General features: G+C 50.4%; 1 protein-coding gene across 1 annotated transcript in view; it reads left to right on the top strand.

Moving 5' to 3' along the window:
• Positions 1–269: 269 nt before the first annotated feature.
• The window catches only part of CADM4 (cell adhesion molecule 4), a 135191-nt gene continuing 122772 nt past the window's right edge, over positions 270–12688 (top strand). The window contains exon 1 of the mRNA XM_081869314.1: positions 270–451. Coding sequence (XP_081725440.1) covers positions 364–451 — 88 coding nt within the window. The 5' untranslated portion in view covers positions 270–363. The remainder of the gene's footprint in view (positions 452–12688) is intronic.

Genomic DNA, 12688 nt, shown 5'->3' with positions numbered 1-12688 from the left:
AGCGTTTGCTGCCCTGGACGCCCCCAACCTTCCTCTCTGCTGGGTGCTGATGAACTTCTGGGGGAGAGCAGGACCCGCGGTTGTTGTTTTTCCTGGAGTGGGCGATGCCAAGAGGCGGCGCCGCCCCTTCCCCGGAAAGCCCCTCCTCCCCGCTCTCCCTCCCTCCCTCTCCCGCATGGGAGTTGTAAACAGTTGCCTCCCCCTTCTCTGGGCAGGCCCCGCCCCCTCCCGCCGCGGGCCGGCCCACCTCGCCGCATCTCATTAGCATAGATTAACGCTGGGGGAGCTCGAGTGCAGGTGCAGAGCCGGCGAGAGGGAGAAAGAGAGAGAGAGAGAGAAAGAGACCGGAGGGGAAGCGGCAGGATGCGATCGGCAGGGAGCGGCGGCGGCGGCAGGCACTCGCCTTTGGTGGCCGCGGCTGGGATTTTACTGCTGTGCGTTGCTGGCAGAGGTAAGCGCGGAGGAGACGCGGAGATCGGCGCGGGGGGGGGAGCAGTCTACCCCCCTTCTCTCTCTCTCTCTTTCTTTCTTTCTCTCTCTCTCTCTCGCCACCCCCCTCCCCGGCTGCTGCTTTATCCCACCCCCTCCCGGGCTGCTGTGGGCGATTCTGCGCTGGCATTGCCCGCTTGTCCTCTACGCGTTGCAAGCGCTCCTGCAGCGAGCGAGGAAGCAAAGCGCCGGCTGCGCGCAAAGGAGGAACCGCGGAGAGCGCGGGGCGGCAGGGCGGGGAGAGCAGGAGAGACCCCCGCTGCCTGCGCACCGACCCACCGGGTCATCCCCGGCCCGCTTGGGGGGCTGCCCTCTCGGCGCCGGTCTCCCTTACCCCTCCCTGCCGCCTTCCCGGGCTGCCCCGTGCCGCCACTCCGAGGGGTGAAGCTGGCAGGCAAGGCGGGCAGCTGCCTGGTCTTCTTTCCCCATGGGGGGGGGCGCTTCCCGGAGGGACCGCGGCCCTGGCGGAGGGAAGGAGGGAGGGCAACCTCTGCGCACTGTAGGGTTTCAACTCCCCCCCCCCCCGCCTTCGCAACCCGCATTGTGTGACCCTAATATTCGCCGCGGCTGCTGCAGCAAAGGGGTGTGTGGATAGGGGGAAACAATGGCATGGTTCCCACCCGCCCCCTTTTTCTTGTCACTGCAGTGGTGGTGGTTGCCGGGCTTTGTTAGAGGGCGCTTTTTGTGTGTGTCCCCCCCACTTTATCCTTCGACCTGTGGGCACATCGGGGCACCCCCTTTTCTGCATGCTCTCTCCCTTGTAGTACCTTTCTTCTTCTTCTTCTTCTTTAGCTGGGTGTCGCCTAGGGCAAAGGCTGTGCCCTGGAAGGTTAGGCACCGGTGCCCCGTCAACTTCAAAATTGGATTGTAGGGAGGTGGGGGGCGAGACCTGCCTGCTTGTGTCTTTGGGTGGGGTGGGATCCTTGCAGTTCCCTGACCTTTCTCTATCCCCCCCCACCCCACCAACCGTGCAAAATAGTACATTTTCAAGCCCAGTGTCAAGAAAGGTTCCAGTTCCTTACATTGCCATTCTTGTGGCTTCGTTTTCGGCTTTTGCGTGCGGGTATTTACATTTTCGGTTGGTCTAACTTTTTAATCCCCTCCCCACCGGAGATCGCAGTTCTAAAAAAAGGGTATCCAGATAGCTACATCATCTCTTCTCCGCTCCCGCCCGCTTCCCACCTTCCTCCTCTTACTCTCTCCCTCTCATCCTTCCATCCCAGCCTGTGCCTTGAGTTTGTAGAATAGAATATAAAACTGCCTGGCTGTATTCCCGTCGACCTCGGAGCGAATCCACATCCCTCCCTGCTTTTCTTTCATTGATTCATTCTCTCTCTCTCTCTCTCTGCTGAGAATCAAGATGGGCTGACAGTTGGCCTCCTCTCTATGCAAATCTTTCAAATTTTGTTTTGATGGGGGGGGGGGGGAATTGCAGGAACGTGCACAAGTAAAAATGGCGGTCTCCAAACCCCCCACTCCCCAGTTTTCCAAATCCTGGGTATCCTTCAGTTCCCATCTGATGCGGTTAGTGTTGGGGTGGCGGTGGGTGGGTGAGTGGCAGGAAGTGACTGGAAAGAGAACAAAGCCGTTCAGAATAGGATTTAGCCTTACCAAGAGGAAACAAAGAAGAAACAAACTAAGTACCGTTTGGTCCCTTTGATAGACCAGCTAGGCTGAAACTAAAAAGACAGAATCTGAGCAGGCTGGCATTCCATGGACTCCCGAAGCTCAACTGGCTTCTGGATCCAGTTTTGTGTGTGTGAGGGAGGAAATGAGCTTCTGCCGCTGCCTCCCACCTTGACATGGGCAGAATTCCTTGAGAAGGTCAAAATTCCAAGCCTCCTTTTGCGGCTCACTGAGGAGGGCAGAGTGCTGAACTTTACTTGCCAGCGGCTGGCACCTCCATCAATCAGCCTCTCTTTGGAGAGGTCAGTCTGTGGATGCTCAGGCAAAAGTTCCAGCATGGCTCCCAGCCTGCAGGCCTGTCAGGTGTGCATCTCCCTAGTGGCGTTGTGTGATCCTTCCGTGCAAGCTGTCCACCTCTCCGTCCTTCACTGCTCAAGGATGCAATTATAAGGCAGGCGAGTGAAGGTTTGGGATGATGAATTAAGCGTGGCGTTGTGCACATGGGGCTTTCTTTGTGTGGGCCTGCATGAGTGCCATTTCCATGCCTTTCATCTTTGCTTCTCTGAGCTGGTCCTCTGTACACTTTCCCTATTGGGAAATGCTTCTTCCTCTGCCCCCCCCAAAAGACCCCCCTCCTATCAAACTAAATTGGTTTATTTCATCACTATGTGAAGCCAGGGAGACAGGTTGTAATGATGAAGGACTTGGAATAAATGGGCACCCAGTCATCCTGCCTCAATCACATCACAAAGCACTTAATTTTTTAAAAAATATATAAACTTCCTGCATTTATAATCCCACTTTTCCTCTAAGGGGCTCAAGGCCGCATGCTTGATTTCCCCTGACTCCATTTTATCTTCACCACAGCCCTGTGAAGTAGGTTTGGTTGAGAGATTGCAACTGTGATGCCAGCATCAGGGAGCTTTGTGTCCAAGTGGGAATTTGAACCCGGGTCTGGCCCGGTCCTAGTCTAACCGCCACATCGTAATGACATCCTCTCCTTTTCCTCCAACTGATGCTGGCTCCTGTGTTTGTCCTAATGGACTAGGAAACACAAAGATAACAAAGAGACCCAACTTTACTTGATCAGCTAGGTTGGTGTGTGCAAGCTTTTGAGTTGCACAAAACTTTTCATCGAACAGATTTTTTTCTTAGTGGGGACAAGTATTCCTAGATGAAATGCCTTTCCTTGGAAGTAAACACAGGACATGTATACAATTAGTTTTTTTCTCAGAGTTAAACATCTGGGACCATCTCTGTATACATATGGTTCTGGATTGTATGGAGCAAGCCCTTCTTTTGAAACCCAGAATTCTGGGGTGAATTGAAAATGCCAAATGCAGCTTTCCCTCCCCTCCCCCCCGGAACTCTTGTTATTGTTTTTGCACCCAGTGACAGTGGGGGTTTCCAGTTCAGCACTAGACTGGTTTTCAGTTTTGGTTTTGTTCCCTCCTGCCTTATAGAGAGCCCGGAAGCTTGTTCACTTTGCCAGCTCTTCCAGGCTTGGCCAGGTTTCACTGGGGGCTGAAAAGTGTGTGTGTGTGTGTGTGTGTGTGTGTGTGTATGCGCAGCTCAAAATAAAGTTGGGGTTACTTCCTCTTGCCCTCTCCCTAACTGCATCCAAAAAGCAGGGTGGGTGGGGAAGGGAGCCATTCTAGCAACAGGAGAAAAACAACAACCCCACAACCCACAACTTTTGAGGTATAGAAGGACGTTTGAAAGGCAAAAGCTCTGGCTGCTAAATGAAAGGGTTTGCTCAGCTGAGAGGCGAGATGCTTTTAGAGTTGGAAGACTGGGAGTGGGGGTGGGTAGTTTTCAGCCAGCAGGGGAAGGAACTGAAGAAAGTGATAGGGAGCAGAGAGCCAGGAGGGCTGGGGATCCGGGGTTGCTTTAAAAAATGGGGAAGTGGGGATGGGAGCCAGCCTTGACTTTAATTTTTGTGACTTTGCAATGAACTCGCTTCCTTCCCTTATCGGAGCCAGCAGGTCCATGCAGTGGGTAATTGCATTCCACTTTAATCAATAGCTGGAGTAAATCTACTTTCTAGGTCACTGAGGGAGGGGTGGGGGTGTATGTGTGTTTCTACTCCCTGTTGCCCCCCTCCTCATTTCCCTACTTCTGTCATCATGCAAGCGGCTGTTTCTTACAAGGGGTGTGCGTGTTAAAAATAAGGTTGCCAGATGAAAACGCCCTCAAATTGGGTACCCGCAGCAGCAGCGGCAGAGTAGAACTTCTCCTGTTCGGGACAGGATATGATTTAGTTTTTTAAAAAAAGATGTATTGCGTTGTGCACCTGCTTAGACGTCACAGCCCTTTACCTGGATGCCCCTCCCTGGAACTCTAGTGTCAGGGGAAGGAACTCTGCATATGCTCAAATGCCGTCTTTTCCCTGTAGATGCCCGGCCTGGCAACCAGCTCTGGGTTTCTATCCTTCTTTTTGCGAAGCTGGATTTCCCACCCCCACCCCCTTTTCCTAGGAAGAAGGGACTGTCTCTTAAATAAAAGCACTCTGGCAGCCTGGCTTGTCAGATGAACATTTCTGAAATAAAGGGCTCTCTGGAATAATGGAGTTTGAAGTAAAGGACGGCAATTATTTTCTATGAAGCTCTGATATTTAACGAGGGTGGGGGAGGAACAAAGCAACATCCTGAAAATCGTAGAGGTTTTATGAGGTTCTGGAGTGCTAGGCAGTAGCTCAAAACCAACGTTGCCCGTTCAAAATGTGGAATACTGTAGTGATGTGGGGTTTTGAAACAAAGGGCTACCCATTCCCCTTCTGTGGAGGAGGAACGGGAACCTCTGTTGTGCTCTGCAGTGTGGCAAAGTGAACTAAGGGACACTTCTCAGAATGGGGTGGGCATCTGACAGCTCTGTATGATTAGCAGCCTTGTTGTTCCTGGTGGGGGGGGGAGTCAGATTTCTCTCCCCCCATTTCCCACAGTTGGTGACTAGGTGCACCTAAAGCACCCATTCAGTTTCTGAGACAGCCCCCCCCCCCAATCATGAATGCACAGTCCTAAAATTGCATCCAAGGGAAGCTATGTGCGGGCACTCTGGCAACTGGGCCCTTTTATGCAAATATGCTTACAAAACACTTGCTCTGCTTTGATGCCAGAATTAATTGTCGGGAGGACTTTAAAGAAACATCATTTCTTAATGCACAAAATAGCTGCTGTGGTGCGACTGGGACTCTGGGTGGCTTCTGTTTTCCTGTTGTTTTTTTATAGCGTTCCAGTTTCTCCCTCCGCCCTCCTGCTTGCTCTCCATTGCTGTTTTGGGTGTTTAGCAAGGGTTGAATAGCGGGAGAGAAGCGCCTCTCGGTCTGTGCCAGGTTTTGTGATGGCTCAAACCCGGAGCTAGTTCTCAGTGACAGGGCTCACTTTCTGTCGCATGCAAAGCAAAACATAGATGCCTCTGTGCATGCACAGACTGCATCCTCCCCCAGCTCTTTGCTTACGTTTATTATTGTAGGCTAAATGTGAAATACTGCCTCTGGCCCACACCTGTCTCAGGTGTGGGGGACATTCAGTCCTCCAGATGTTGCTGGACTACAACTCCCATCAGCCTCTGCAAGCCTGGGATGGTGGGAACTGTAGTTGGAAGGCCAAAGGATCCATTTAAACAGTTAAAATGGGAACAGAGGGATAGCTAGAAAAGGGGGATGGGAAGGTGGTTTCAGTGGGTGTCTGTAGCTCAGCAGGGAGGAGGAGTACCCCAAACTGGAAGCTGAATCCTATAAATTGGTGGTGGGTACATACAACTGGCTAGTGGTGGCCATCCTGTGACTTATCAAGGATATAAGTGGTCTTATGGCCAGGCAAGGGGTAGCAGACATGGCGCCCTCCAGATGTTTGGCACTCCAACTCCCATCAGCCCCACTCAGCCTGGTTGATGGGCAGAGATGCTGAGAGTTGTAGTCCGAAACATCTCAATGGCACCATGTTGGCTACCGCTGGGCTATGCCCAAAGACCAAACCCAAGCCAGACTGTTTGCCCATCAGTGTACCTCTTGTTAACCATATCAATATAATCTCCGAAGAACCTGCTGCTGGTTCAGGCCAGCGGCCCAGTTAGCCCAGCACTAGTCAGTCCCAGAGGGGCTGACAGGATGCCTCTGGGAAGCCCAAAAGAAAGATACGAGCGCAACAACGCTCCAGGAATGGGCATTCAAGAGAGGCATACTGCATTCAGCAGTGGAGGTATTGTGGCACAGAGGGAACCCAGATTCTGTGACATAGCAGAAGGCTTGGTTCTGCTCTCAAAAGTGGTGCAGGCCTACATGCACATTGGGCCTTCTGGTACCCTCCATCCTAGTGACAAAATGGTGGTGGTGGTGGTGGGCATAGGTCTCAACCACCCTATGGGATGACATGAAATGGCAGGGGTACTGGGAAGAATTCTGCTTCCCTAGCAACTCCCTAAGGTGCAGATCCTTGTACTTCTGAGAACTCTTGCATCAGGGCAGGTCCACACACCATACATTGAAAGCACATCCAACACATGGCTCCCTTCCCCACACTGAAAAATCTTAGACACTGTAGTTCCCCCTCGCAGAACTGTAATTCCCAGCACCCTTGCCCAAGAGAACTATAATTCCCAGGAGTCTTTGGAGGCAACTCGTGTGATTAGGTCATGATGTGGGTCTGCCTTGCGTAGAGGAGAACTAGTTATCCTGGAAATGGTTGCAGGAGATTCTCAAGGGAGCAAAGTGCCCTTTGGCTAAAACCAGGGATCCCCTTGGCCTCCCCTGCTATAGACAGCATACAGTTAATGGGTTTCTCTTTACACCTCCACCATTTGCATGCTAGACAACATTCTTAACGTGTGTGTGTGTTGTGTGTGTGAGAGAAGACAAACGAAGTTTGCCAACCTTGATTAAAAGCAACAACACTCTGAGCATGTGCAGTTCTGCATTTTAAACCTGCTCAGACCGTAGCACCATCATGACTCCAGGAACAAAATGCAGTTTTGCTTCTTCTGCACTGACACTAAAAGCAAAAATAATAAAGTGAGCATCTGTGACCGTGTCTATGCCCAGCTGGCCCACCCCCTGACTATAAAATGCCTTCAGAAATAAGAAAGGATGCTGAGGCTGTCAGTAGTATTAAGTCCTGGCATGCCCATTCAGGCCCAAGTGCTGGCATCTGTTTGAAGCTGCCTCCATCATCAGGGTGGTCAGTTTGGGGCTTCTCTGGGCTGCAGGAGCCTAGACTTCAGCTCTGAGGTCCACCTGGGGCTGCATCACGTCCTGGGGCATCCAGGGTTCAAACCAGTCACTCCTCTTTTGCCCTTCCCTTTATCTGGAGTAGCCCTTTTTGAAATCAAGATGCCCCTGCCCTTGGCTTGTCAAAGCAACAATACTTATGTCAGGTTTAAGAAGTCATACCCTTAGGTGGTGGGACGCGGGTGGCGCTGTGGGTAAAACCTCAGCGCCTAGGACTTGCTGATCGTCAGGTGGGGTGCGCTCCCGTTGCTTGGTCCTAGCGCCTGCCAACCTAGCAGTTCGAAAGCACCCCCGGGTGCAAGTAGATAAATAGGGACCGCTTACTAGCGGGAAGGTAAACGGCGTTTCCGTGTGCTGCGCTGGCTCGCCAGATGCAGCTTGTCACGCTGGCCACATGACCCAGAAGTGTCTGCGGACAGCACTGGCCCCCGGCCTCTTAAGTGAGATGGGCGCACAACCCTAGAGTCGGACACGACTGGCCCGTATGGGGAGGGGTACCTTTATCTTTACCTTACCCTTAGGTTATCTTAACATACGTTTCTGATGCTTCGCCCCACTGTATAATTTACAAAAAAGAAGTGTCGTGGCGCAGCCTTTGACCCAGAACCCACTCCCTGCAAATCCCCGCAAAACATGGGAGCTGGTGAGAGGGCACTGTGTGTGTGTGTGTGTGTGTGTGTGTGTGTGTGTGTGTGCTTTTGAAGCAAATGTTGCAGACATTGAAAAATCACACTACCTGTTGCAGATGGCCAATTCAAAACCCGTTGATCGCCGAGGGATTTGTCCTCATATGGCATTTTTCTTTATGGATGTCTACTTGTTTCTTCATTTTTGTTTTGTTTTCGGGGGCTTGTTCTGGTGTGCTTGGTTTGCGCTGTGCGGCGCCTTGTTTGCCTGAGGCAGCTAATTCCATCTTGTGGCAGATTAAGGGGTCTTGAACTTGGTCTAAAAGGAGAGAGTGGAAACTTGAGACCCGCCAGCCAGATTCAGCCCCCAGAGACTTCTCATCTGGGCCCCAGCGTAACCCCTGCTCCTACGGGTTTATTGCGTCTCTGTGCCACCTTTGTCTCCTAGTTGTTCAAGATGCTGTGCATGGTTCTCTGCCACAACCACCCTGTGAGGTAGGATAGGCTGAGAGGCAGTGACTGGCCCAAGGTCACCCTGGTTTCCCCCCTGGTCCTAGTCTAACACCTTAACCACTTCCTCACCCTAGCAATCACCCACAGGCACCACACAACCAAGGCCACTTTCTCCCAAGCGGAGGCTCAGACTACACATGATGGCAGTAGACACCTACCTTTTAAATGTGGATCTCTGTAACTGTGTATAAGGGTGTGTGTCTTGAAAAGCAAAGGAGCATTCGGAAGCCTCCGCCCACAATTCCTGCCTCCTTTCCTTCAGCCGGGTTCTGATCCTGGAAATGAGCATAGATGGGAGGAAAGCCTCTCTCCACCCCCCACCATCCCCTGGGGGGGATTTTCTTCCAGCCCCACCTCAGTCAGACTGAGGCAGATCTGCATTTCAAATATACAAACAGATCTGCCACAGTCACATGGAGTATAGGCCTATTTAACATCTTTCTTCCCCAGTGTGAACACTGAGAGGCTTGGGGCAGAGAACTCCTTCACAGGTCCCTGTCTGAGGTCAGTTAATCCTAGGAGCAGAGCTGGAGAGTGTGCAGAATCAAGGGTGTTGTGGTGTGGAAGCAGGACTCAGGGATACTCAAGCTGGAAGGGAAATAAAAGCACAGTCAGTTTTGCAAGAACTGGTTTGGAACCTGGAGCGCATGACAAGAGACCTATATGGAACTACTATCCTGGTGCAGGTCCAGGAGTGACTGAGATTCATACCTTTACAACCACTTCCCTGCCTTCCTGGTTTCCTGCTGGTTTCTTCCTGCTCCTGCGTAGACCTCTGATGTAGACCACTTCAGGGTTTGAAGGTAGGTGTGGTAATCATTGTGATGTTGGTAGGGTTGCCATAAGTCCAGAATTTCGTGGATGCACACAGAATACTGGGGCCATAAGCAGTGCCGGGACGGAATTTGGCTAAATGCCTGGGAAAATCTGGATGTTCAGCAGCAGCCCATGTTGTTTTCCCTCAGAAATAGCTCAGAATGTCCATATTCTTTGTAATTTTGCAAAAACAAAATAAAACAAAACTCAACAATTTTGGCCAAAATTAAAAAAGTCAACAACTATGTTTGAAATATGGCAACCCTAGGTGTTGACAGCAAGATGCCCATGGGACAGAGGAGCCCAGTATCTCCTTCTGTGGATTCCATGCTTCCTTCTCTGATAAGGCCATAAGAAGAGCCTCCTGGATCGGGCCAAAGGCCCATCTAGCCCATAACTCTGCTCTTACAGTGGCCAACCAAATGTCTGAGAGAAGCCCATAAGCAGAACCTAAGCACAACAGCGATCTCTACACTTCTTCACAGCTACTGGCATCCAGAGGCATATGTTGCTTCTGACAATAGAGGTAGAAGAATGTCACCATCGGAGCCATTGATAGCCTTCTGCTCCATGGAGTAAAGAGTCCTGGGATTCTTTCAGACACAAAGTCCTTCCTGGGGTCCTGGTCAGATTAAACCCTGGCCATGCTTCAGCTGTTGCCTCCTGTGCACAAGCCAAAAGAGTGAGGGCAATGGCAGCCTGCCACTGGGGGCTGTGTGCCTGGGAGTCAGTGGGCAGAGTCACTGTTGCTGGACGTCCAGCCCTTGTTCCATATCTTTAAAAAAAATTTTTTTAGCCTTAAAGTGTAAGTGGTCAATGTTGTTATCCCTCCTGCTTTGACTGTTGGATGAAGGTTTCACCCCTGCTGTATAAAATGGTCCACAAAAGCATGTGGCAAAGATCCGTCACAGATTCTCAAGTCAACTAGCGAACCTTGCCTCAAATTGTAGGCCCCACGGGCACAGGGTTTGGTGGTGGTTCTCAGAGTACAAAGCAAGATGGGAGTGGGCATTCTGGAGGGAAGGCAAGAAGAGAGAGGAGATGAGCAGAATAAATATAGAATCATTTGAGTGACCGGATTAGGGTTTGAAACTAGGTTCTTCAACTCACAAGGCCAACATCTTCTGAGGCCCTTCTTTGTGTGCCTCCTCCTCAAGAGGTCAGGAGGGTGGCAACACGAGAACGGGGCCTCCTCTGCAGTAGCTTCCCATCTGTGGAATGCTCTCCCCAGGGAAGCTCACCTGGTGCCTTCACTATACACCTTTAGGTGCCAGGCAAAAATGTTCCTTTTTAACCAGGCCTTTCCTGACCTGATCTACATCCTATACCCTTTTTAAAATGCTGGCTCTTTTTAGGTTTTTTTTTAAATTGGGTTGTTTGTATTTTGATTTTATGTATGCGATCCTTTGTGTGAACCGCCCTGAGACCTGGGGTATAGGGTGGTATAGAAATAAAACAAACAAACAAAAATAAAATAAATAAACAATATCCCTTATTGTAGCACTAGTGGGTCAGAGTTTTGACCAGGACCAGGAAGGTTCAGATTCAAATCACTGCTCAGCCTTGACGCTAGTCAGATGATTTTGGGCCTCTCTCTCTGTCTGATAAATCTACCTCACAGGATTGTTTTGGGGATAACATGGGACAGTAAAAACAATACAGCTTTGGGCTCCTTGGAGAAAAAGCAGGATAGAAATGTAATAAGCACAATCCCATTTGACCATGCATCGTGCCGTTTAGCATCCTGGCATTGAAAACAGATTCTGGATCTGAGCCCAGGCTCTGCTTTAGCCCCTGCACCTCTCCTGCCCCGAGCCTGAGTTGTTTCTCTGTTCTAGCCATTGCCTGCCTCTCTGCTTCCTTCCCCGGGGTGGCTGGGAAACTCTGACATCTGCTACGTTACAGCCGCATCTGTTCCAACTCTACAGACAGAGACTCTCACCTAAGAGATCTACAGCAAACCTTTTTAGAACTAAAATATCCACCTGATGAAGTTAAACAACAGATCAGCAGAGCCAGACTGATACCCAGAAAGAACTTGTTGCAAGACAGACCAAACAAAGAAAATAACAGAACACCACTAGTAATCACATACAGCTCCCAAGCTAAAACAATTCAACGCATCATCAGACATCTGCAACCTCTCCTAGACAATGACATTTCTCTTTCTCAAGCTCTGGGAGGAAGACCTTTCATTGCCTACAGACAGCCACCCAATCTTAAACAACTCCTCACCCACAATAATATAACAACCAGACTTAACATGGATACTGGTACCAGAGCCTGCAATAAACCCAGATGCCAGCTTTGCTGCCACATACACCCAGACAACACCATTACTGGCCCCAACAACATCAAACATACCATCTCAGGATTATTTAATTGCTCATCTTCTAACATTGTGTATGCCATCAAATGCCAACAGTGCCCTTCAGCTCTCTGTGTTGGACAAACAGGCCAAACCCTACGCCAGAGGATAAATGGACGTAAATCTGACATCAGGAATCACAAGACAGAGAAACCAGTAGGAGAACACTTCAATCTCCCAGGACATTCTATACAAGATCTCAAAGTAGCTGTCTTATTACAAAAGAATTTCAGAAAGAGACTGGAAAGAGAAGCTGCTGAATTGCAACTTATTACCAAACTTAAAACCATGGAGAGACCTGGTCTGAATAGAGACATTGGATTCTTATCTCATTATACATGATATAGCTATTTTTATCCATCTCACCCCTTGCTTTTTCCTGTATGACCAACTGCAGTCGTTAACCACACCTATCAGCCAATCGCCCATTCCCACCACCTTTCTGAGTAATACCCCTCCCCACCCTCTCTCTATAAGACGCACCTCCCCCTCCTAAAAAGTAAAGGGAAATCTGTGTGCGTCTTATGGAGTGAACACAGGCGGGAGGCTCTGCTCAGTGCTCCCTTTAAAGAGCCGCGTGGAGCGTGGGCTGCCCTTCTCCCTCCTTGGGAAAAAGCCCCCAAGAGCCGCACACACACTCTGCACGCTCTTTAAAGGGAGCGCGGCTCTTGGGGGAACCTTAGCCGTGCGCAGCCTCTCCCGGGCAGGGGATGAAGGCTCCCCTTGCCCGGGAGAAGCTGCGCGCGGCTATCGCTGTGAAGCGATCCCGCTTGCTGTCCTGGCTTCTGGCATTCAGAATATTTTTTTTCTTGTTTTCGTCTTCCAAAAACTAGGTGCGTCTTATGGTCTGGTGCGTCTTATAGAGCGAAAAATACAGCATATATAAGAGTCTGGTGACTTCTGTTTCAGTGAATCTGAAGAAGTGTGCATGCACATGAAAGTTCATACCCATAACAAACTTAGTTGGTCTCTAAGGTGCTACTGGAAGGATTTTTTTTATTTTGTTTCTTTGCAGATCTCTGACAG

This window comes from Podarcis erhardii (assembly GCF_964252035.2).
Source record: "Podarcis erhardii genome assembly, chromosome: 7".
Lineage (NCBI taxonomy): Eukaryota > Metazoa > Chordata > Lepidosauria > Squamata > Lacertidae > Podarcis > Podarcis erhardii.
This window is presented reverse-complemented; position numbering and strand designations above follow the sequence as displayed.